We start from the raw sequence: 27343 nt of genomic DNA, 5'->3' as shown, positions 1-27343 counted from the left end.
GAAAAGAGTTTCATAAGTGACTATCAAGATAACAGTTTAAAAATTCAACAAAGGTAGATTGGAAGGATCAGATCAGATTCACTTTGCCCTACAACTTTTGGGCCTTAATGAACAACATAATTCATGTTAACAATGCATGCAGCAGCACTCCTCCAGGAAACTAGCAATGCTATGTTATAGCCACACACACGTAGGCCTGCTCAGGGTAAGGAAGGTTAGCCTAAGAATGAAGCGGGAGTGGCCAGTGAACTAAAATCTTTAAACATTTTCCTTACTACACATACTAGAAAACGGTTCAAAAGATCTCTCTTTCCTACTATCGTCAGCACTTCTATTATCTTCTGTTGTTTGAGACTATATTTGAAGTGAAAATTGGTCCACTCTTTTCCCTTTTGTATTTTCTTTCACAAACCCCTGGAGCAGGAGGATGGATTACTGACCTCGCTTAACAGCTAGTGGAATCTTGAATTCACAACGATGGTATCTAGAACATTGAAATTGTAAAGCTGTTACAAAACACAGGAATCAACAGAAACTAGGTAGCACAAATGGACCTAGAAATGCTTTAGTGAGCAGTTCACTGTGACTAAGGGCACATCCACACTGCCCCACAGTTCAGACACGGTGTGCAAATAGTAGTGCACGCCACAGTGCTGCACTGTAACACTCCCATGTGGATGCTGCGGGCATGAACACGACTGTAGTCAAGATAGCTAGAGATTAGAAGTGTGGGGGAAAAAACCCCACACCACTAACTGAAATAGCTATATCAGCAAAAGCCCTAGCCACAGTTATAATTGCAAAAAAATCCTTTTGCTACTTCAGCTTATTTCATTCAGCGAGCTGGTATAAGCTATATTGGCAAAATAACTGTTGATATAAACTGCGTGTCGCCAAGAGGGTTTGCTGGTATTGCTATGCCAGAAACCCTTCCTAGGGTAGACAAAGACTATGAAATCACAGACTGATGTGGAAAATATGACGTCGAAGGCTTATATCATCAGTTGGGAAATAAACAGTGGGAAGTTTTAAGAAACAGTCTTTGCAAATCATTCTCTTTTGTCATCCAGAGAGAGGAAATGAAAAATTCTCCAAAAAAATTTCTGAACAACATTTGCCAGTAGGCATCACCAGCTCTTCAATGAAGGGGAAAAATACTGGGGAAATTTATGGGAGAATACCATGTTATTGGTTAGATTATGTGACCTCACTGTTCTCTGTCTTCTTGTGAACAGCCACTGAAATATCTACAGGCTCTCTACAGACTATTGCAACATCCACCACACTCCAGTGTATTCACTTTTATAGTTTTAACAGCTAAAACTTCCCAAATGCTGTTCTGTTTCTACTTGTCAAATATACAAAGTCCACCTTGTACAAGCACTGCTTATAATGAGTGAACTAATAACTAAACTATTCAGAATTAAGTTTAAAAGTTTGCTAATGCTCATGACTATCCTCTCTAAAAATGTATGTACTTCCTATCTATGCTGTGATGTTTTATTATTAAACATTACGTGGCATGTGACTTTGAAGTAGTGCTTGCTGTCCCCTCATAAGTCTCTTTCTAATGTATACTTATTAATGCACAAGAGTTAAAAACCAGAGCTAAGAAGTGTCCTAAAAATGGTGGCCTGAAATCCTTCCAAGTTCCCACTAGATGAATCAAAGCTGCTCAACAGAAACTACAGGAACTATAGAAGGTTGACGCAGGATTTACTAGTCGCAGAGTTTGCATTTTTCTAGACTACTTCTCTGTACTCACATGTTAAAGTTGTAATGACCAGGATAATTTGTATGCAAGACAAATTTCTTCACCTTGTGAGTATTTGCATCAAAAAGAATATCCTGTTGAAAACAAAGGAGATAGACATGAGCAAAACAGTTTGGTGAGGGAATGTAGTTTTTCCTCAATATGCAGTAAGAAGGGTCTAACGATATAGTAAAAGTAAAAACAAACAAAACAAAAAAAGCCTTTACAATATAAGAGGGACATTTTATGTATAAATTCAAATCTGTATTTCTTCCAGCAAGTGCATATGCAACTATAACTATATGGCTAGTTTGATGCTGAAATTGCTAATGTTAGCAGTTTCGCTGAGCAAGTCTATTTTATCTGCCTATTATAGTTCACTTTACATTGATGCAAGATGGAAAGCCAACATGCTTATGACACAAATTACCTGAGGTGCTAAAATGAAGATGAACATGGGAGGAAAATTTGTTACGAACTCCACAGAAATACAAAAAAATAAAAGTCAGGCATGGGAACGGCGAAATAGTATCTGGTGGGGTAGAAAAGGCTAGATTTTGGAAACAAGGGCCTCTGTTCCTACACATTAGGGGTGTGATAAGAGCGCTAAAGGGGATGCCAGACAAACACTCAAGAACCACTCCATGGATTGTGGGAAAATGGTAAAATACCATTGTTCAAGTCTGACTTAATTTGAGCATTTGCAATCCCATTTTTCATATTCAAAGATTCCTGAGGCAACCACTGAGAGTTTTGCACAATGTTAGTACTTGTATCAAACACCAACGTGAGATACTTAGTCATTCTCTAAAGGGTACATTGGATGGCTGATTCAAATTAAAAATGGCTTATTTATGGAAGTCTTCAACTTACCACTCCAAGCGTGAAGTAATTAAAAAAGTAGTCATTGCACTTTGATGGAACCTGCTTATGGGGGGAGGGTGAATGAATTTTCATCTGCAAAGAAACCCACATATAGATTTATCAGTGCTTACCATAGCTAAAGTATTATCAATACATTTACTTTAAAAACAATTTTCCAAGGTCTGGTTTCACACTAGTGTCCATACATTTTCTCTCAGATTCAAATTCTAAATTATCTTCGTGAAAAAGTATTTTATATTTTAATACTGTGAGGAGTCTATATAATCTGGGCTATGTACAACCCAGACTACTGAGGGGTTCCATTTCAATTAGGAGATAAGGGAATTTTATCAGAATATTTATGTAGTAGTCAGCTCCAAATGTCTTCAACAGGAGGAGCTGGGATTGCCTAGCACAGAAATAAGATTATACTACCGGCATTATATAAATAGCGAATAAAAAGATTACTCTAAATTAAAGGAATCCATCTTTAAATACTTTGTTCTTATTGTGTTAACACACCATATATCCCTGCACCCAGAAGTGAGAGATAGGAAAAGACTACTGAAAATGCCTCCTCCTGGCAGCAAAGCGAGAAGAGTAGATATCAAAGTCCTCCAGGTATCTGTGAAAAACTTATTCTATTGCCTAATACAGAAAAAGGTTTATATGCCTCTATGTACACCTTTCAGTGAAATAAAGATGAGGCAGGAGGAATTCAGAAGAGTTTAAAAGTGAAAACTGCTGTGGAGGTAGCTTTAAATAAATATAAATGATAATTAGGTTAAAAATGTAAAGCCTCATGCTTACTGCAGGATCACCAGCTGCTGGCAACAGTTTGATCTGACATGAGGGTGTGTGTGTGTGTGTGTTATATACATAAATAGTGAGTGTGTTTTTTCATATTATAAACATAAAGAACACACACAAATTTTACCTAAAATGTACCTTTAATTTTAATTAAAAAGAAAAAATAACCCAGAAACCAGCGTACAGTTTTTAGGACTTGTCCATATTCAAAGTTGAAGCAGTTTACATTGGTTTGGAAGCAGATTAAGTTAATCCAGTGCAAGACAGTGTAGGCACCTGTAGTTTGATTTAAATTAGGTTTATACATCAATTATTGATTCCTTACTAAATTAAACTAAACCCATATAAACCAGGTTTAAATCAGATTAAGAGAATGTCCAGCCTGTGTTTTGCACCTGTTTAAAATCAGTTAAAAAACCCCACACCATCTTTAAACTGCAGCAACTCTGAATATAGACATGGCCCTAGAATTAGGAGTGCCTTTTCCTACCTTGTCTTCTGACTTGTAAAAGACTTTGTGCGGAGACCCCAAAGTGCTCAGAACATCTTGGCATGAATCACCAAAGTACACACAGCGCTCAAATACCCGCATCTTGGCATCAGCTAATACACCTGGGCCACAGCCTGAAGAATGGGGAACAACAGCCTAATGTTCATAATTCCTCGATCACAACACTACACAAAGAATGAATAATCACAAATCCCAGCACCTAGCTGGTTAAGGGGATGGAATGCAAAGAAGTTCCTTTAAGACAATTTTGCTGTACTGAATTCAGTTCTTAACTCTGATGGCAGTTTATACACAAAAAGGTCTCATCTAGGTAATGTGGTTAACTGTCATAGACCCTTATTTTAATGGCTAAATTAATTGAGTATGATTCCCTGAGCAGTGGAATAAGAACAACTCTTCCCCTATCTCTTTTCATTTTTCAAAATGCAGTTTACTTATTTGCACTGTCAGTCTCAAATTTGATCAATTGGTATCAAGTATAAGTGTGAGCAGTTAGCTATGTCTGTAAGAGGTTTAACTGCAGTATTGGAAGCACTGTGGGAGTTGTACGGTTTTAAAGGTTATAAAACAGTGTGTAATCTGACCAGACAAAAAAATAAGGCTCGTGCAACAGAATTCTTAGTCAGTACTGTTTTAGGCCAAAGAAATATACATCACATTCTCACTGGAGAGTTTCTAGCTTTTATTAGCTACACAGTAAGTAAATTCATATATACACACAATGCTTATTTAAATAAGTGCACTGAATCACAGCTACATAGATGCATGGTTGAAACATTGTTTGAAATTATGAAAGGAATCACTGTATATATAATGTTCCATTTCTCTACTTTGCTGCGTAGGCATTACAACTCAAGGTATTTTTCAACCAAAGTAGCTTTAATCCAAAACAAATAAACAACCTCCCCCAAACAAAAATCAGATGAACAAATCAGGAAATTAATTTCTTTATATATTAGAGGGCACTGAAGTGCAATATACCAGAATTAAAGTTTTAGATGAGCTGGTTGCTGGATAGGCATAAACGGGCAATTCACAAGGCAAGATTAATTGTACTATGTCGCCAATGGCTCCAACATGAATCCCATGACCAGAAGTTCTCTACAGCTCTAGCCTTTCACTGCCAAAAATCACTTAAGTAAGGCAATCATGGTGTGAAAGGGTGCTGAATCACAACAGAGGCCATAAAAGTAGTATTTGCCTATCTGACTATGTCTTCACAAGCCTCATGGGGAGCCTAAGGTACAACATGGCCAGCTAACATGGCTTCCAAAGTACGAGGATGCAACCTAACAGGGCTTTTCAAATGTGTTACCACGATTCTCTCTCCCCAACACACACACACACTTTTTGCCCATTTTGACATACCCGCTATGTCTAGCTAGTGGTTGGGCAGCGATGTAAGTCAGGGATAAACATGCCTTGCCTCTAAGAGAAAATTTTAAATGTAATACTGAGAGCATAATTAGTATTTTTATTTATGATTTCCAGAAGTGGTTTTTCAATTCATGGAGAATTCAGTTTTTCTTACCCAAACAGCTCTCTCACTGTAATTGAGAGAGTTTTCTTGAGAGCCAAAAGGCGGCTAGCTAGTGCTGCCTCCTGGTCTGTGGTATCTCGTAAGTATTATAAAGAGAAGGAAGCCCAATCAAGCCAGCTTTGACTTCTTCAGCAAGAGTTACTGTAAGTTAACTCACTTACACAGAAACTAATTCTAGAAGGGGTGGAGAATGAATTAACTGGAGGAACTAAGTTCAGCTAGGAAAGAATGATACATGGCAAGTTTGTCCTTTAGCAAGTTCTAGAAGTCTGACAGCTAATATAACATTTTAATAAAGATTTTATTTATTGCTAACATCATTTCCTTTAAGTCTCAGGTATGTATGTTATCTAGACATGACACTCTACCTTAAAAGTATCCAATTTTTCAAAACCATTTATATTATCTGGATAATATAGCTAACTCCTTCCCTACTACACCAGGATATATGATCCCTGTCCTAGGCAGCTCTCCATTATCTTCCTCTGTAAAGACAGAAGCAAAGTAACTTTAACAAATCTGCTACATTTTTATTCATTGTTTCTTACGCCTCATTTTTTTTAAAGCTTTCCCTCCCTCCATTTTTTACCTTGTGTGTACTAAGAATATATGAGTTCTCTCAACATGACCATGTCTAAAAAAGTCATATCACTGAGAAAATAAGCCCTGCTACTCAAAAGAAGAATTTGAAATAAACTGAATATGTTTTTGACAATATTTTAAAGCCCTTTAAAGGAGCAGTCACCTAGTGGCATCTCTGAGCAGGCAATGAACCTTTCTTCTTAGTCTAGATGTCCAGCCATCAAGAGAACACAGAGTAAATACCAATCAACTCATGTCACTTGTAATGCCACCTCCACTGAATTTAGAATGACAGTGGCATTGTGTAGTGATGGTGTTTCAGTGTTCAGGGCACACACCTACCTGAGGTTTCATTGTTTCTGACAGGGTTTTCCTGTGACAGACAACATCTGTTTATTTTTCTGGGCATATGCACAGAATAAAACAAATTCCACTGCCAAAAAGAAACTCCATGAACTTGGAATTGAAAAAAGTTTCCACAGCCATCTGTGATTTCTCCGTGAGTGTGGATATGCAGCAACGGTAAGATACTGTTTCATAGGGGGCTTAAAAGAAGATGTGCAAAACATTTTGAAACCCACCTATGAAAAGACAATAAGATAGCTAACGCATATTTCATTCGAATTTGTCCCTCCTTTCCTGACTAAAAGTGAGGGCAACAAAACATCTGTTCTCAGTAATACCTGCAGTGAGTAAGCGGAGCCGTAAACCTGAGGGTCCAGTTCCATCTCTCAGAACATCAACGTTCTCTGCATACACGTTACCAAGGAAACAGCTGAGGGGCATGAGGGGAGCCCTGGAACAGTTAGATCAGATATAACAAAAACAAACACTGGAAATGCTTAAGATAAGAATTTTCTGCTAACTCTCCAAGGACAGAAGCTAGTACAATACATTAAAGCAAAGCATATTAGTGTTGACATGGGAGAGCCTAACTCACCTAGAATGAAGGGGCTGAAGTAATTTTTGAGACTGTCAACTCAAAAAAAGCTCACACTGTCTACAGCCTTGTTAAGCAGCACAATAAATAAAAATGCAACATGAAAGATTGGGTCCTGTACTAACTAAAAACCAATTCAAAAAGATCTAGAAATTACAGCAGCTGCATCCAGCACTTGGGACTTTATAATTATATATCTCACATTATACCAGAACATATTGTTTCAGACAGTTTTTGGTTTCAGATGTACTTCTTGTGAAAATAAGGGCCATATTGTGCTTATACATGTTTAACTCACAGCTGCCGCTAGAACTAAACAACATGTGTGTGCAATGTGGAGGCTTCTACACATGACACTGCCAGCACTTCTCTCTCTCCAGCTCAAATATTCCTGCTAGTCCAGTCTTGGACCATTCCTGAATACAGATGGCTCAGTGTACTGATTTCTGCTGTGGTTTGTTGATGTGAGTTAGCATCTAAAGTCTATTTTAAGATCATAAAACACGTGCCTCCTAGTCCCTAGATTTTAATTGATTCACATTGTCATTTGTCACCATTTCTAAATGTCAAAGTATCTGAATTATTTTAAAGGGGCATCATCAACATGAACTCTAGACAATTAATATTTTTTGAAGAAGTTTAAGCTGCACCATCTGTTCCTCAGTTTACTTGCCAATTTTCCTTTTTAAATCTCTTTCAGTTATAATCACCTAATTAATTGCAACAGTAGCAGGTAAGGAATTTACAGAAAGGTAATATACTTTTAAGACAATATGTGTACTTCCCTTAAAGTTATTTTTTCCCAATAATGTGCATTTTTCTGTGCCTGAGTGAATACATAACTTGCCTGTGAGCTGAGGCTTTTATGCATGCACACATATATTAAAACCCACCATTCCACCGATGGGTGGAGGAAAACTTTCCCAAAGCGCTTGATTCTAATTAGACTACAATGTCCACATAAACAAGGTCCATTATAATGTATCCCCTTCTCTTGCTCATTAATCCATCCGGGCATTAGTCTTCCCCAGGAAGAAAAATACTTTCAGAAATACTGAACCTTGAAGTAACGGTAACAGTACAGTATTGCTTAATATGGGACAATGAAATGCCATGTCAAATATGAATGTAACAGTTCATTCAGATGGGAAAAAAAGACATAAGGATTCATTCTCCTATTAATAAGGGATTTATACAAGTAATTCCCATTCATACTCACGGAAGTTAGACATACAAATCCCCTGAGCATCAATGGGATAGAAATAAGCTATATATGACATATTATTCATACGCTAAATAAGCACGGAGATTGCTATTTTATTATTTGCATTGCAGTAAAGCTTAAGGGCCCTAATCAGAAATTGAGGCCCCATTGTGATAGACACTGTACAAACAAATAGCAAAAATATTGTTCCTTGCTATAGTCAGCTTCACTTAGCTAAATAAAGGGCATTAGTGTACATGCAAACTGTGTAAGTACAGTGCCTTTTCCAAATACAGCTCGTATCCTCACTCTTGGAGCATGTAACCTCACTTTTGGGGAAGAGTTTTCTCTTGAGTCTCACTTGCTTCTTCCATACTACCCCACCTATCCTCCGAGTTCAATTTTGATCTTCGTTGATTTAGGGAAAGGAGAAAAAATCATTTTAGATATTGGTTAACCACCCTTGACAAATCAGCTATACATACTTGGTATCCTGCAGGCTGTTTCCATTGTAGATGTACATTCGTTTCACAGTTGCACCATGGGGAATTTGCAGAGAAGCTAGGCCATGAGCAAAGTTAGGCTGTGGATATATAAAAACATTTGAACTGACTATTATATACTGTATGACAAACATATACATTACTCTAAAAACACACATTTCCATTCAAAATATTGCACTAGACAACTGTATTTGTAAATACAGACCATACATCTCTAGGTATAGTTAACCTGAATATCTGTACACTACAACTGCAGGAAAAAAAGCCACTGGAAAATATTAGCTTGCACTACACTGTTCATTGATGCTCATGGTGGGGTGGAAAAGCTCAATTCTTTAACCTACCCTCTGCCAGATGGCTATAGTTTTTCAGCTCCCTAACATAAGCCACACATATACCCAAAAAGAAAAGGAGTACTTGTGGCACTTTAGAGACTAACAAATTTATTTGAGCATAAGCTTTCGTGAGCTACAGCTCACTTCATCGGATGCATTCATGCATCCGATGAAGTGAGTTGTAGCTCATGAAAGCTTATGCTCAAATAAATTGGTTAGTCTCTAAGGTGCCACAAGTACTCCTTTTCTTTTTGCGAATACAGACTAACACGGCTGTTACTCTGAAACATATACCCAAGACACTCTAGTTCAGGACTAGTGTTTGAAAAAGTTTATAGGCTTTGAAAGCATTTGTTCTGGTATACTACATTATTTATGGTCCTGGAAAATTATAGAAAATGGGGCCTTTAACATGTGGGTGACATTTTTTTTTTAAAATCTTATCAATCTTTTGTCGTATTATTCACGCTTGCTTTCTAAAACCCGTTAATAGCTCCCCAAAAATTTAAGAATTAATGTTTGTACCTCTGCTGGTTTGGAGAATGTCTCTGTCAGAGAAAATACCTTGACTTATCTGTTTCCTTTCAGTATTCTTTCCTTCTCCAATCCCTCCAACACAATTCAATGTTATTTATGTATGGATAATTTTTACAATGATTTTAAAATCTGTTGTTAAAGAAGAGTGGTGCTGAAGAAGGAAATCTGACACTGTCCTAGGTGAGTCTGTTTATAGGTATGCATATTGAACATAAACTTCACCTATAAAAGATTGTCTCCACAACATTATTCAAACACACACCACTAGCTTTGGAAAGGAAAATAATTTGTCGTGCTATGTTGTTCCCTGCCATAACACAAAGACACAGAAACAACACACAGAAAAAATAAATATGCAAAAGAGTCTCCTACTTTAACTGTTTTACTTCAATAGGACCTCACCTAAACTAAACGTGTCAACGTTTTTTACTATGAAAAAATATTTTGTAAGAAAGAACAGGAAGCGTAGCAGGAATAACTGACGTTTCACTATATCGCTATCATTTCACACACTGTCTCCTTTCTAACGTAATTAGTCCTAAATCCTAACAATCTGGAAGTCTAAGACAAGAGAAAACCAAATTAATAGTATTTAAGAAAAATGACTGTCAATGTCATTTTAATATGTTCAGTATTATTCTCTAGTCATTTCTAAATACAGATGAAATTCTTGTTTGCCTTTTGACTACACTGAGCCGAAGTTTTCATTGCGTTTTCCCACAAGGAGGCTTACAGGCGTTCTTTGAACTTTTGATACAATGAAGTGAGCTGTAACTCACGAAAGCTTATGCTCAAATAAATTGGTTAGTTTCTAAGGTGCCACAAGTACTCCTTTTCTTTTTGCGAATACAGACTAACACAGCTGTTACTCTGAAACCTGAAATTGGGTAGTGTTCTTTACAATATGTAGTACTTTGCAACAGACATGACATTCATTGCTTTGTGAGGTCTTTCTGGATTTCCACACAATCCTTCCTAATCCTCAAACAAACAACTGTCATCTGCAGATTTCACTACTTCACTGTTCAACCACTTTTCCAGGATGTTTTGATGGGGGAACTCCATTGCTGATCTCCTTCTGATGCTGATCATTTATTCCTAAGCTTTGTTTTCTACCTCTCCAACAATTTATAATCGATGGAAGAACTTTACCTCTCATCATAAGAAAACGTAGTAACCTTAATAGCCTCTTGTGAGTAACTTTGTGAAAGGCTTAGAAAGTGAAAATCAATTCTAGCTTCTATTTGGAGACTCTTGTTAAAGAACTCTAATAGTGTTGAGAGGCACAATTTACCCTGTCAAGACATGCTCTTATTAGGTGTTTTGTAACTACCCATAATTATTTTTCCAGTTAGTCCGTCAAAGTTGGTACTGAAATAAGATGCATAGGTCTACAATGGTTAAGTTCTTTCCTAGCAGCTCTTTTTAAAAAAAAAAAAATAGGCACAACATTGGCTATTCTCCAGTCTCCTAGTAGAATACCTGATAAAAATAAAATCTTTCATTAAGCAGTTCAGATAGCTCATTCTTACATGTCTTCAGAACTCTTGGGTGAATACCATCTGATCCTGGTGGTGTATTGCTATTTAGTTTATCAATTTGTTCCAATGCTTTTTTTGACACCTCATTTGCGGACACTATCAATTATCTGCAAAGGATACCTTTTGGGTAGGTATCTCCCTAGTCTCTTACTTGTTGAAGATGCATACAAAAGTCATTAAGCTTCTTTGCAATGCCCTTAACCTCTAAATGCTCTCTCTACACATAGCTAGCCTACTGATCTGGGAATTAGCTCATATAATGAGAACATATGCCACTATATTGGCTAACCTATTCCCCCCCTCCCCCCTTCCAGTTTTGGTCATGGAATCCAACACTGTACAATATGCATTGCCTTTAGGTGATGAGAATGGATCACACAATAGAGGGTATTTTCATTAACACAGAAGTGAGTTATACAGCATTACCATAGTAGGTCTGATCTTGCTTCCAGTGAAGTCAGTGTGATATATGTCACCAGCTTCAATGGATATAGGATTAGGCCCACTTACGCATTTAGTAACCTATCAAAACATTTAGTGAATAAGGAAACCTATATAGCATAACACATGTAATTCTGATTTCCAGACTTTCCTATCTAGCAAGCGTATTTTACGCCCTCTATTCTAGTTAGCTGCACAATCACTTTGGAGGAATTCGAACAGAATTTATAGATAATTTGAGATTAACTAAAGCAAAAGCAAGGCTTACTTTAACTGAAATATTTTAGATATTAGTTGGGTGTTCACATTTGAGAAGCAAATTTTAGAGATTCTGCTCAATAATGAAAATGCTACTCCCTATTAGTTTTGGAAGCAAACCCTCCATCCACACCCTTCTGCTAAAAGCCAGGCATGATCTTTGGCTTTGAAATGATTATGCTTAAGGTAAGAAAATGCGTCAGAGCACAATTTAAGACTTAAATTTCACCCAGATGAAGGGCCTGTTTTGCTTGCAGGCAAATATAGGTGATATTTTGCAATGGTTACCAAGACAAAAAACAAACAAGCAGAGTATCTATTAACTAAGAATGATTCCTGACCTCGTACTTCGGAGTTTCAGCCCATGAGTCCAATTGAAAAGAAAAAGACAGCCCTCTGAAATTGAGGTGAAAGAGTTGTTCAGCTGAGTTGTACACTGGAAAAAGAAAGAAAATGGAATTACAGAAAGAGACAGTAATTTCTCTAGTTCAGATCTAGCAGCTCTTTGTATCACTTCAGTCTGCTGTTTCTGCATGCTCCTGACTCAGCAAAATATCCGAGAAGAATAAAATACCATGACATAATATGGAATTGTAAGATCTCACATCACAGCAACGTTCCCCATAAACCGCGTGCACACAGAACAACCTTGAATATGCCGTGTATCACAAATATTGCTGCTCAGCCCCAAGTCAGGTGACAGGCACCCAGCCACACTGCCTACAACAAACATGATGGCAGGAGAGTTGACTCCGGACCATGTGAATGCCAAGGCCACAGCAAGAAGAGGCTCCATGTGAGATTTTGCTCCCTGTCACGAGAGGAGGAAGGTTTCTGTGGTTACAGGGAATGTGCCAGTGAAAGGCAGCATGTCACTTGCTTCTTCCCCTACCTTGCATGAAGGCAAGTTCCCCGTCACCCTCAGCACAGAACAACCTCATGTCCATCTGGGCCTGCTGCCCTCAGGAGCTCCACAGATCCCAGGAGCAGTTGTAACCCTGATCTTTCCCAGGGACCCTGCCCACCATCATATACATTCCAGGGAAGACAACACCCCAGGAATTGTCCTGATGGCTCCTCCTGCCACACTCCCCCTTGGTTGCCCCTCACACACACACCCAGCTCCCTGAGAATCCTCCCCAAACTACCCAAAGTGACTCTCCTTGAGTACCCCCAAAATCCTCCCTCCTCTCTCTCAAATGTTCCAAATACCGCCCGCTCCCAATCATATACACTGCCAGTCCTGGAGGTGGGGCTGATTCTGCCTCCAGGATCCCTCTCATTCCATGGGGCTGAGCAGAGAGAATGCGCCCTTCCTACTCTTGGCCCCGCAGGCTCTGCCCCTCCCTGTGCCCCCCCGCCACCCCAACTGGTACACAGGCTCATGTGCTCTCCTGATAGTCTGCACCATGCAAAGCCAGAAGGTCCTGATTTCTGAGGTGGGTGGGGACTGGATCTTCCTCATTTTTCTGGGGCTGCTCATGGCACTGGTGAACGGGGCCACTGTCAGCCAGGGGAACTGGCCCTGGGGTGTGCATGGTCAGGTATGGTTTCAGCTGGGGTGGGGGGGAAGAGGAGGGGCATGGACCTAGGTGCCAGCCAGGGGAGCAGGGCTTGAGGGAGGAGGTGGCGGCTGGCTATGGTGTCCCTCACTGTTGTTTTTTTTTTTGTTTTTTTTTAAGTCTTCTTACACTGAACTAACTTACTGCTGTGTTGCTACCACTGTGTACAGTACCTCCCTTGTTTCCAGTTGCCTATTCCTCTGGCTAACACCATACCAGCCACCTCACCCAGCCTCAAGACCTGTTCCCTGAGAAGCGTGCATTTGCCCAAAGACAAAACCGTTGTGTAGTGGCATTTGCAGCCTGCTCAGGCCAAAAACAGTTTAGTGGGAACTCTGCTGCATCACAGGAAACAAATAGGTGAAGTGTCTCGAAACAGGGAGTGGAGAAGAAGGTAATACTTTCACAGGGAAGTCAAGCTATCTTAAGAAGTAATATATAAAGAGAAATAACTAAAGAAATGGCTATTGAAGACTCTAAGCACCCTAACACAGTGTTAACAATATAATTAAATCTCAATAGCATTAAAATAGTTCATTCAACAGGAACTCAGCCAGTCAGTCACCAACCCCATTCCCCCCAAACCCTCCTTCCCACTCCTTCTTCATTATAGGAAGCATGACCGTAGCCCACTACAAAAACCCTATCAAACAGACATTTTGCACTGTGCCCAGATGGTCATTAAATTCATGATTTTGAACCAGGGGTGTGTGTCTATTTGTGTACACAAATTCTAGAGTCTCAGGGTCATCACAATGAAGGCTCTGCCAGTGCTTCCTTTCAAAGTGGTTCCAGCTCAAGCACCCCTTCCTTATCCGTAAAATGGGGATAATGAGCACTTTGTGAAGTGCTTTGAGATCTACTAATAAAAAGCACTATTGAAGAGCTAGCTATTATTACAGACCACAGCTGTGGTGGTCTGGCACATGGAAAGAGGTAATCCATCAACTATGATTGTCCCAGGCCATTTAGGACTTTATAGGGCATAACCATGGTCATTAAAAGCAGCATCAGCCAGAAACAGTTTACCAGTCAGTTTGCATAGGATGTTCCGAAATATGGAATACAGAAGAGTTCTGGCAGTCATGGGCCCTAATTTACTGCAAAGAATTACTTAATATTTGCTATAAATGGTGAAGACAACAACAGTGGCAAAAGCAAAGAGGGAAACCTCAAACAAAAGAGAAGTTGTAGTCTTTCATCACCTTCCCGTTTACTGTCACTGGATGATGATCTTATGAAAATTAGCATCGAACAAAGCTGGTGCACAATTTTTCTTAAGCATATGACATGCATACAAATATGTCAGAAAGGTCAAGATGTGTTGTTACGCTGCAATTTTAAAGTCCTGAATGCAGATTTACATGGCCATACAGCAAGTTAGATAAACAAGTCTTACAGCTGTATAAATATTGTTATGGTCCATGGTATCACTTCATAGGTTTGCGAGATCTCTTTTTCTCCTTTAAACATTTCCCAGTAACTGCATTCATATACTGTTACAGCTTGATTTATATATGGAAAATCAAGGACATTCACAGTGTAAAGGCTACAACTCTCCCAGCCTTCACTTACTCGTTTGGTATCCAATTACTGCAGGGTCTCTATCCAATTATATCCCTGGCACCATTACCGAGTTAAAGGAATATAATTCAATACAGACCCTGCAGAGCCTTCCGCACCGCTCAATCCCTGCAATATGTTGTCCAAGAAGCTGCCTGCAGAGTGGTAAGACTGCAAGAGATGGAGATGTACATCCCTACACACCATAGAGTGTCTTGATACTAGCCAATGGAGGACCAGCCTGGAGCACAGCAACTGGATTGAACACAGGGCCAAAAGAGAGACATGAGAAAGGATGCCATAAATGGTATTTTGCCTATTCTGACACAAGCCCCAGTCCCCAGTTATGGGAGGAATTATTTCACTTTTATGGCTGCACTCAACTTTGGTTGTCCAAGACTTCTCCCCAACAGGTCATTCAACTCTAGTTACCTTTTGCCCTAGGAGTTGCAGTAATCATTGTTTCTTTTCATCACCTATCAAAAACACTGAGTAATGTACTTCTGTTGGATTTCCCTTTTCTTCAGTGATTCTATATAATAGAAGGCTGAGTAAATGATCAAAGAAAGGAGCAAGTGCCTATATAGAACAAACTATCAAGAATACAAAGGGGCAACCTGATGAGATAGAACTCAGTTGAGCGGAAGTTTGAAGGGGGTATTGGGCCCATTTGGAGAATTTATCTGTTTATAGTCTGTACTTTATTTGTCTCATTTCTTCTGTACACTGATTGTACTTGTGTTAATAAATTAGAAGGCCACACCTTGAAGCCAGTGTGATTCATGCTGGGAGTGCTGCGGATCCTGCTGACCATATCACATGACAATGTGGTCTGTTTACATGGATCCAGTGACACCTCTGCAGGTGCTGAGAAGGTCTGCCAGCTGTTCCAATCTCCAGACTGAAGAGTGGCCATGAGGAGCTACTGAAGCAGTCCGGTGTTCTTACCTTGGGTCTGGGGGGCATCTCACTCCCCACCCACTTTTCTGCATTTAGCCAAACATAGTCCAGTTAACCAGACACTGTGACTTAGGACGTCTCTACGTAAACACTTACTGAGTGGCAAGCTGAGGTGTATATATCTACAGCACTCCAGCACACAGCCTGCGTGGATTTGCTGATGCATGATAAAAGTTCCCCAGGGCACACGGACATACTTTTGCTTGAAGCTTGTAGCACGTATCAGCAGGGTCCACACGGACAGTTAGTGCACGGCATGCTAGAGATTTATACCCCAACTTGCTGCACAGTAAGCGTTTGTGTAGACATGGCCTGAGAAAATTCTCTCTCCATCTAAACTAGACAAGAATAAAGGAAAGACCTCACAAGTTCCTTGTTATTGTGGGTTCGAGTGAGCACACTAATGCTACCTGAACATACTATTATTGGGCCACATATATTTCACATTATTTTAGTTAACTAAGTAGGCCACCATTCAAATTTAAATATACTGGGAATATCTTGTAAAGTATAAGAATGTGATAAAACTCTGAAAAACAATATAACTCATGTCAATTAGGATCAGAAGGCTTTATCGGCTTCTCATATGAAAATACAGCATATTCTTTAGAACAGTTTGTCATTCTTAATGTTAACTAAGAGATGAATTCATTTGGATGAAGCTAGTAAGTGATGATCTCAGAAATACCGTAGCCTACCTCCTGGATGTGTTGCTCCAAATGACTGATCAATCTGTTCTATGGTTGGAGCAATTGCCTGAGAGTTAAAATGGACACCACTGAAAAAGAAAATGAAAGCCACTGAATCATCACTAAGGAGCAGGCTATTAGTTGGGGTTCATTAGTTAAAATCATTTAGATACAAAAATAAGAATGCTCAGAAAACTCATTTTTCAAGGGAAAATTATTACATTTATCTCACATAGCAATCCAGTACCAGAGAAAACACCTCATGTTTTAATAAGGTACGGAGAATCAAATATACTTTGGGGTCACTCGCTTTGTTGCTTCTGTCAGCCAAGCTCATTGCACACACAAGGGGCTCCTTACATTGATCCTCGAGCCAGCCTCCCATTTCCTTCTATTTTAGGAGGCTCCTTGCAACCCCCTACCCTCTCCCTCATGCCAGGAGCTCTGTGTGTCCCCATTCTCCCCCAGCCAGTGTCTGCCACTCATATTCTCCTTTTCTGTCTTTTTCAGGGTGTCAGCATTTGCAAACCACATGGGAGGATGGGCAAATCTAAGATGAAGGGTTCTATTAAAGATTCGCTGTAATTTTGGAATTGATTGGATGCTATGTTCAAAAGTTAGTGTGACATCTAAACAGAAAAATGCCATCAAGTTGAGTTTTTGGCCTCACAAGCTCAGCCAAAAAACTGTACGACTTTTTTGTAACAGAAGGGAAATAATTCTTAAAGCCAAATTCTATTCTTTGTTACTCCTTCATAACTCTGAATGAATATCAGGAGTAAGAAAGCAGGGTTTGGCCCTTAGGCGTCTATAAAAAGATAATAAGGGATTTATAAAATCAGACTCTACCTTCATACACATAATATGAAAACTTCCCAAATCCATGAGTTGCAGCTTTTTTGAGTTTTGCTTTGATGAGAAGAATTTGACCCCTTGATTTCATCATTTGATACCACTGCTTGGGGGGTTAAACTAAAGGACCCCTGCGGTCCCTTCTAACCCTATAATTCTATGATTGCTACAAGAAATTTGGAAAGAAGGGCATTACAGCCATTTTATATAACAAAGAGGTTTGAAGGGACAGCCATGTGGGAAAGTGAGCACTGATCTCTTTTCCAAAACAAAAAACAACAAAAAAAGATCTTTTGGTTAAATTGAACTATTGCAAACATCTGTGGGTATTTCTACAATAATTCTATGTATGTGGCTTTCCAACCTTCAACTCCCATTACAAAAAAGTCTTGATACGTTCTGTTTCAGGGTCAGCTCTGGAGCTCAAGAAACTACTCAGAGGAAAAATATAGACAATGACATTTCCATACTCATAAGGTGGGCTTTTGAGAATAAGAAAATGATGTACCTTTGATTTTATCAAAGAAATCCTGCCTTTCGTTTGCATAAACCATTACAATAGTATGTCAATTAAAATATTTCACAAGGATCATTTATTATAACTAACCTTTGATAATTATGGGATACAGGCTTTCTAAAAAAACAAAATAAATAAATCTAGATATAATACCACATACTGTACGTGGCAGTGGGATGCTGTTCAGTTTATTTTACCTAATTAACATTCCCTACCAACACATTTACACTTGCAAAACAATCAGTGAATGGAACACACAAGATGAAAAATTGATGGCAACCAGAAAAAAGCCAGATTCCCAGTAAAATGGGAGTCTCTGCCAGTCACTAACACAAGCACTATATACCACCCAGGCTTCTACATCGACCTAGTAATCTCCAAATAACTCACATAATGCGTGTCTGGGTGAAACATGAAACCTCAATTGTATTGTGCAAGCCTTCTTCTCTCTCCCCTGCCCTGATGTAATATCTGCCCCTAGATTTTAAGGGTCCTTACAGGTGAGACTGAACCTTTATTCTATTTGTAAAAGTCCACACCCCCCTTTCGTGCTACATATAAATATTTAAATACCATAAGTTTAGAGCAGAAAGTCTACAAATTTTAGAAGAGACAGGGGATTGGTAATCTACACAGGGAATATGCTTAGGAAGGTGATCTGAATTTTGTTCTCACTGTTAGAGTAGCATATAAAGAATTGAAAGCTCTTCCCCAGCTAAACAGAATAATTATAATAAGCATAATCAACAAAATACAGTATAATTGACCCAAACAAATCCTACTGGCACCACAAAAATACTGATCCAACATGCATCATGCCTACCACCTTAAACACTTAAGTCTCCTATTCAAAATGTACCCAGAACTCATTTCTGTTGAGAACATGTTCTTTAATTTGATATATTATGAGAACACCACCTATAACTTTTACTTCTGAATAATTAAATTAACTTCTGATGAAAAAATACACAACTGTTTTTCCGAAGAGAAATTAATGAGACAAGAATTTAATGAGACAGCGCAGTCCAGTAATTATGACTAGAGTGAAAAAGAGAAGGTAACTAATAAATCATGTGTGACCCAATGACACAAGGTAATCTTAAATCACTTACCAATATTTTAACTTCACCTTAGTCAAGTCATAAACTTCAATCACCTGAAAGACAGAAAATAAAAAAAATTATTGCAGTTTCACACAAGTTTGAAATAGGATGTTTAGGGCAGATTACTGACCCCAAGTTAAAAGTTATTACTGCAAGTTCACCTTCTCAAGTGGAAATCTGTTTGGTTTTAACTGAATCAAGACAGATTAGACCAGTGGTGGGCAACCGGCAGCCCATCAGCATAATCCGCTGGCGGGCCACCAGTCAGTTTGTTTACACTGACTGTCCACAGGCATGGCCACCTGCAGCTCCCAGGGGCTGCAGTTCACCGTTCCCGGCCAATGGGAGCTGCAAGAAGCGGCGCGGGCAGCAGGGACATGCTGGCCGACGCTTCCCACAGCTCTCATTGGCCAGGAACAGCAAACTGCAGCCACTGGGAGCTGCGCGCGGCCATGCCTGCAGATGCCCGCCAGTGGATTACTCTGAAGGGCCGTGTGCAACGTGTGGACAGCAGGTTGCCCACCACTGGATTAGACACACAAGATAGGTGAGGTAATAGTTTTTTTTTGGACCAGCTTCTGTTGGTGAAAGAGGCAAGATTTTGAGCTACACAGAGCTCTCCTTCAGGTCCTGAAGTTAGTCCACAAAAAGATATTACCTCGCCCACCTCGTCTCTCTAATATTCTGGGACCAAGACAGATATAACAACACTGCAAACAAATCAAGATAAATTAGTGAAGAGTTTATCACAGTTCTAAAACAAGCACCAAAAAACCTGTAACTGATTGTGCAAGGGTGGATCCTTGCATCTGCATGAAACCTGCTGACTTCAATGGGGGTCTGTATGAATGGATCATTTTGGCAGATTGGGGGCTAAAGTAGTATCTACAGAGCAATTTATTTAAGCAATCTCTGAAGGGAGTGACAGTAAATGGTTACCAAAGAGAGATGGTCTCCTAATGGAAGTGCTACAGATGTGCCTTCAATACATTTGAAGATTCTTTGGGTTGGACTCTTCAGAATGCCTAAAAATGGTGGTTCCTTGTACAGCTTTCACTATATTCAAACTTCTCTCTCATTTTTTCACCGAGCAAGGTGATTTGTGGCAGATATAAACACACAAGACGCCTATCCAAAGGCTTTCGGTGCTGTAACAGACTCTTACAATAGCAATCCATAAAAAAGGGTAACAGCAGACCAGAGGCATAATAACTCTTAATATTTTTGTTTTATGTATATATCGTTTTTGTTTAAATTTAGAGATCTCTTCAGAACCTCCACTATGAGGGCCTGATCCTGCATACATTAGTGCAGACTCTTGCACCTAGATGGATTCCTGTTGATCTCAATGAGTCTCCTTGGGGAATAGGAATCTGCACTAATGGGTCCTGATGCTAGATTGGGCCTAAAGCAGATTTTCAGTGAATAAAAAGGGATTAATCTTGGCCCTCTCCATCCCCACAGGCTTTCTCTCAAATCTGGATACCTTTCTTCCTGTGCCAGCTGCTGCAGAAAGAAAGAGAGAGAATGGTATCTAACTGCTGTGGGGAAAACAGGGAGCCTTCTGCTGCTCTGGATAATCCTTAATGAAGCTTTAACAGAAGCACTCCCTCTGTGGCTGGAGGAAATGCTGCATATTAACTGAACATACATGGTTTTAAATTCATACGAATGCCACCAACCAAGAAGGAAGTCTTGTTTTAGTAATTTGTTTGGCGAATATCCCCATATAAAATACTATAATGTACATTTAAAACTACACACAACAGCCTGTATAATAAGTACTTCATGTTTAATGGTATACCATTGACTCTAAAGAAAATGAAAGTTTCCTCAAGCAAAATGGCAAGTATGTAGGGAAAAGCCCACGCACTTTAGACAACTAAGAAACTGAGCACGAAACACATTTTTATTTGGCAAACTCACCTTCAAAAAAACCAACCAACCCCCAATGAACAAATGTTTTTCTCCTATCCATTAAAGCAAGTTTATATATTAATATAGTTGTCCTAGTTCTGCTTCTTAAAATCCTGGCTACTTTGTATTATGAGAATTTGGTTCAACTCTTCTAGACTTCCTGCTATGATCTAATAGATGCCTCACTAAGAATGAAGATCATTTAAATGGGGTTATTGTGAGTCAGTACTGGTCCTATTTTTTTTTTTTCCAAATTCCATTTTCTCAAATCCCCCACACACTCTTATTTTGCACATGGACATCTCTGGAAGTGAGGGAAAAAATATCTAGCCTAACCCCAAGAATGGAGAAAACTCAAAAGCTTCTTATGAGTGCTGGAATCAATAAAGGATGGAATCCAGGAATACAATAAAGGATGAATCAAAGAACATAGAAAGAGAACAGTCAGCTAAGGGAACAGTGTGTTCAATAAATGAGCTCCAGGCATTGACAGCAGTCAAAAAAGTGCCAATTCATCATAAGTAGGCTTGACAGAATTCAATTTTTTTTTTTATTATTTCAGTGGATGACTGATGTTTATTTTAATCACTTTTGACTTTTATAAACTTAAATTTTCAAAGTTGGGCAAAATTATGGGTTTTAAGCTGTTTTTCTTTTTTATTGATTTAAGTTTTCACATTATGGGAGGAGTTAAACAATTACTGTATAACAGACACTGAGAATCAACAAGTTAAAGTATTATAACCATTAAAACACAAGTTGTCAACATCACATGTCAAAATATACTGAGTAAATATTCTTAAATATCAAATTCCAATAAGTTCTCAAGCAATATTTCTCTTACTATGCCTATCCATAAATTTCAATTATCATTTATAGAAATATGTTTTAATTGGTTTGTGTGTGTATTGTGAAATTCATATTGAAAGATAAAAATCCTATTCTTCCAAGCCTAACCAAATCATCTCCTCATTATTCAAACTCAAAATCTATTCATGTCCAGCACACACTTATTAACTGCAGGAACGAGAAGGAAACAGGCTCTATTCTGGAACATTTACAGATAATTATGCAGTCCAGCAATACCCAGTGAATTTACAAAAGCTCCTAGTCACTGCAGACACACCCACTGAAGAAACACTGCAATAAGCCATAAGGCTAAAGTAGGACTTTTTAAAAACTAGCTTAGCTACTATTGACAAATCATGGCATTTATTCCACTGCCCACAGAAGCAAATGTGTAATCAGCAGCATTCAAACCCAATTATTGATCAATTTCTGCATAATCAAGAAGCTTTTGGCTTACATTTGAGAAAGATCAGTAGTTTACACAATTTACTCTAATCTAATATTAAAAGAATTTTAGAGCATTTACAGGTCAAATATTTAATACTTTACAGGGCTTGTAGAATTTGCAAGGCAACAGAAAACGACAGCATAGTGGAAGTCTAGCTCCTTCCCTAGATGAATGGGAGCCGGGGGAGAGGGGAAAGGTACTTGGACTCATACTAGAGCGCGATCCCTAAAACTTGGTCCAGAGCACCATGCTTCATTTCAGCCTCTGGCTAATACATGCAGTAGACTTAAAGACCTCAGCATGCCTCTGGCTGCTGGAAGGTACAGAGGGGTCTCTTCTCACCCACACAGGCACAAAAAGCATTTCATGGGTATTGCCACTATTCCCTTAGCCTCCTAACTCTGCCATTCTACCTTCTAGAAGCCTTTATTTATGGTCATCTTCCTCATGACCAGCTCTAATAGCTGCATACTATTCAAGTAACAGCAGAGTGAAGTGACATGATTTTTGTCAGTTTCACAGCTGAACTTTGGGTTCTGAACCATAGAGAAACTAAAATGAATCATGCCATCTTTACAGCAGGCTTTAATAACCCCCACCTAAACCAAATTCTTCTTCAAACAAGTCTGATTACTCCACTAAGAAGTGATCTGCAATAAATGTGTGCGCACACAGACTATGTTTCAAAGCAGCTTTATAAATATCAGTTAAATTTCACAAAATACTTATTATATCCATTTACAACTGTACAGTTTGCACAATTTACAACAGAATTGTTGACCATCTAAGATTAGAGACCAAAATGCATTTTTGCTGCACCAGTAAACCAGATCAGTTTGTTTAACTCTTCTATTTTTAAACAAATGGGCTGTAGGAGGATAATTTAAACACATAAGAGTGAGGAAGAATAGAAGGGAAACTCCTGAATATGTGCAATTGATATCCAAATGACATTGATCCCACCCTCTCAAAAACTGAAGTGAGAGATTTTTTTTGGGGGGGGGGCAGGGGGGAACTGTTTTATTCATTAAGAAATGAGATTCAGAGGCTCATATAAATGGCAGGAAATGAGATGTATACTTGAAGTGATTATTCCAATCTTATCAAGCTCAGTTTCTTTAAAAAAATTATGCTACTGAAGAGAGTTTCTACAGTCAAGCAACAGCCCACTGTGGGAAAATGCAGCTCCTTCTGACAGAAAAACAGCTTTAAAAAATCCTGTTAAAAACCCTAACTTCACTTCCGCTGTTTGAATATCAATGAGACTTCTGTTTTAAAGACAGCAAGATCCCATTAGTACAGGAAGGATTTCATAAACAGAAATCTCCACAATTCAATTATAAACTATAGTCCGGCCCATTCTGAAGAAGGAAAAATATCTGACCACATCTCATTTCATTTCCATTGACTCTTAATGGAAAATTAGTCTGCAAAATGCCCATATTAACTTATTTGTAACATTTAAGGTATACATCTAACAATTATATAATATATGAATGAATACTGGTACTGAACTACAAAGAAATCTTAAATTTAGTTAAAATTTACAATCCAAATTAACTGCAATTCACAAATATTTAGTCTATTAGAATATCTTACATTTCAGTTGATTAACTTCCTCCCCTCAGCCCTGTAGTGGCTTTAAAGTGATTTTTGTGCTCCTGAGAAACCTAAATTGAAAGCTTGGAGAGTGCAGTTCTCTATAGACAGAACAGGTACAGCCAAGGGTAGAAAAAACAAGGTTCCATATATCAGTAGTTCTCAACCAGGGTCTGGGGCCCCCTAGGGGGCCTTAAGCAGGTTTCAGGGAGGCCTCCAAGCAGGGCCAACATTAGACTTGCTGGGGCCCAGGGCAGAAAGTCGAAGTCCCACTGCTTGGGGCTGAAGCCCAGGTCCCTGAGCCCCGCCACCTGGGGTTGAAGCTAAAGCCTGAGCAATGTAGCTTCCTGGGGGCCCCTGTGGCATGGGGCCCCAGGCTTGCTACCCCCTAACACCACCCTGGCTTTTATATGCAGAAAACCAGTTACTGCAGCACAGGGGGGCCATGGAGTTTTTATAGCATGTTGGGGTGGCCGGGGGGGCGGCTCAAAAAGAAAAAGGTTGAGAACCCGTGCCATATATCTCCCTTAATCGTGGTTTGGAAGGGTGATGTAAGGCACCCTCTCCTGGAGAAACCACTGTCAGGGTTGACAGTGTAGATTAACTAATCATGTTCACACAGTACTTCTCTTTTGTACAGGTGATGCCAAGTAGCATGTCAATTTGTGCCAGATGGGTAGGGGTTTTCTGTCACATCACACCTTGTCCACTAGAAACAGGATGTGGTAGGGTGTCACAAAGTTGTTTCAGAAAGACTACTGAATGGCCAACACTGACTGCTGGTCAAAATTTGGGCCAGAACTTGAACTGGTGACTCAGTGGAAGGCTCCGTATCCTACAACCAATACACAGCTAAGGTGTTTTAATTTTGTAATAACCTAATCAAATCTCTACAGAGTCGCACACCTTTACTTGTCTATTTGCTTGGCTGAACCATGTCACCTCAAGAGAAGCATTTTCTTTGTTTCTCCTAAATTCTATGAGTAGGCTAGTTGTAACCAGCCTATCTTCTTGTAAATGTGATGAAACTGCAAAGCATTCGTGGGAGATGCACAGCACTGAGACCAGCATCACTTAATGGATACTGCTGGGAGCATTGTTGGGCTGATGATCTCAGTCTTTGGTACAAATGCCAATTCAGTGTAAGCTGAACTCCATGGAGGAGTACCTGTTTATCTGAATTTGGTCTTCTGAGATGCCACACGACTACAGGTGTACTAGTGGCTACATGAGTATACCGTGAACTTAGTTCAGCTGAAAGCAATAATTAGGGGATAAATAAATGTTTATATGGATAAAATGGAAGCAAAAAATAAAAGGGTAAATGGAAAAACCCCAACACCACCATACATCCACACAGATTGCAATAATGCAGGATCTGATCTCAGCCATTTTTAGCATATGACCCAATTTGGAACAGAGTAGAGAAGAGAGGTCACATTTGGATCACTGGATCACTCTTGAAAATGCCCAATATATTTCAAAATATTAAAATATTCTCTATTTACAAACAGTTTGACCACTGAAACACAGCAATAGTCTTGTACTGCAAAAGTGTGTTAAAGTAGGCATATAAACATGATGTAAAAATAAAAGGATTTGTTAACTTAACTAATTGTAAGAATAGGTTAGAATCTATCCTAATGACTTTTTTTTTTACCTTAAGTCTCTGATTGAAAGCATCAAACAGCAGTTTGATTCCGTCCTGAGTCAGGTTAAGGATGAGGTCATGGCTAAGAGGAGACTGTAAAAACAAAAACAGTAGAATCATTTAGATAAAAAGCTGATTATTGCCACATATATAAAAACCAAAGAAAAATATTTTTTCCAAATGGTCAATTCAATTGGCATGGCAACCAATTGTTTTGTTCTATGTATACGCCTAAACCAAAGTACATGTGGCAAACCCCCTTCAGTTTTCCTACTGAATGAAACAGAAGTGGTGTTGATAAGTTCACACCTTGCATGAACTCACAACCAAGTAGGAATATAGCTTTCTTGCTGCTTTTACAAATGAAAAAAGGGCAACTGAAACTGACATTTCAGGCTTAGAGTGAAAAATTGGAACACATCATGTAGAAGAGTTTGTTGCACTCAGCACTGGTGGGCCCATCTTATGAAGAGAAAACTGAAGAGCCTCTCCTCAGCAACGATTACATATTGTACTTAAGAAAGTGGTATGCACTTCAAATATCAAAGAATATCATAACCAGTCTGGGTAAGGTTCTAAATGGAATATTTCAGACCCTTATGCTGCAAATTTAGGTTTCCCTAGTTATTGTGAGTCATAATAACTAGGGGCCTAAACAAAAGCCCACTGAAGTGAACAGATATTTGACTGGGTTCAACGAGTTTTGGATCAGACTCTAAGGCTGTCTCTATTTTCAGTGGCATACCTTGGTAGCAGTTCTCTACTGCCAACAGAGTCCAGGCATATTCAGTAATTTGCCTCTAGCACAGCCAGTCTGACCACATACCCCCCATTCCCACACACACACAATGAAACCCACCTTTCCAACTTTTCCCTGCAGGGGAGAAGGTTGGTAGATAGGCAAAGGCAGCCAACAACACTAGAATTCACAACCTAAGATAATGCACAGCACCATAAGTCTTGCTGTGAATCCTGCCCCTCTGGAGGAACTCAAATGTGGGGACAGTACTATGAGAAGTTGACCTAACATGAACAGATTGTAATGGCAGCAGAAGGGAGAGCTATATCCACAGTATATCTATGATTTTTAGTCAGATTCAATAATTAAAGTAAGCCAACTGTACAGGCCTCCAGATGAGAGAAATCAATACTATTTTTGTAAAATATAAGTAATGTTTTCTATACATCAGAATTTCATAGTTTTAAAGACAGATTTCTCATGAACAACTGAGAATAGATGCTTTATGCCACTGAAAAACTTCAGGAAAGCACTTTCATTGCTATCCCTGATTGATATCTTGTAACCTAACCTGAAAACTGCCATAGGTCCACAACTGAATAGACCGAATCCTGGACCTCAGAACAAGATGATTTTAAATCCCTTTGACTATTTAATCCAGGCTCCTATCTAATCCACTTTTTAAATAAAAGAAAGTCGAAGGTGCAAAATAAAAGCGGTTTATTCCATGATTGTTTTGTAGTTAGACCAAAGGTGGTTTGAAATATTGTATGTACTGTACATTTTCCCTGTGATTTGTTTTAACTGCTACTATAACAATACACAAAAGTACTCTCTCCAGATATGCCACAGAGGATTTGTTTTCCTTTATGGAAAGAACATTTGGGGGCCTTTAATCAACTGACAATGACCCTTTAACTATGAGAGGGGGAAATGGTAAATACTTTAGCATGAGAGGGGGAGAGACAGACTCGGGAATGCCATCAGAAACTCCAACAGCAAGCATTCTTGCTCTTCAGTCCTCAAATGATAATAAACATAGAAATGTCTTTATAGTATCATGTTTCCTGAGGGA

General features: G+C 39.0%; 1 protein-coding gene across 10 annotated transcripts in view; it reads right to left on the bottom strand.

Moving 5' to 3' along the window:
• PHAF1 (phagophore assembly factor 1) overlaps nt 1-27343 on the bottom strand; it is a 49673-nt gene that overhangs the window by 11288 nt on the left and 11042 nt on the right. For all 10 annotated transcript variants that reach the window (XR_012154459.1, XR_012154458.1, XM_073307497.1 and 7 more), the window contains 10 exons: nt 25539-25622; nt 19075-19118; nt 16603-16682; nt 12161-12255; nt 8690-8787; nt 6744-6856; nt 3918-4051; nt 2627-2710; nt 1766-1848; nt 441-484 (listed from right to left, as the gene is read on the bottom strand). Coding sequence is in view for 8 of the 10 variants with exons in the window: in XM_073307497.1 (XP_073163598.1) it covers nt 441-484; nt 1766-1848; nt 2627-2710; nt 3918-4051; nt 6744-6856; nt 8690-8787; nt 12161-12255; nt 16603-16682; nt 19075-19118; nt 25539-25622 (859 nt within the window). In the remaining 2 variants the exon portion in view is untranslated. The remainder of the gene's footprint in view (nt 1-440; nt 485-1765; nt 1849-2626; nt 2711-3917; nt 4052-6743; nt 6857-8689; nt 8788-12160; nt 12256-16602; nt 16683-19074; nt 19119-25538; nt 25623-27343) is intronic.

Source organism: Lepidochelys kempii, chromosome 12, assembly GCF_965140265.1.
Source record: "Lepidochelys kempii isolate rLepKem1 chromosome 12, rLepKem1.hap2, whole genome shotgun sequence".
Taxonomy (NCBI): Eukaryota; Metazoa; Chordata; order Testudines; family Cheloniidae; genus Lepidochelys; species Lepidochelys kempii.
The sequence above is the reverse complement of the archived record's forward strand: the minus strand, read 5'-3'. Positions and strand labels throughout refer to the sequence as shown.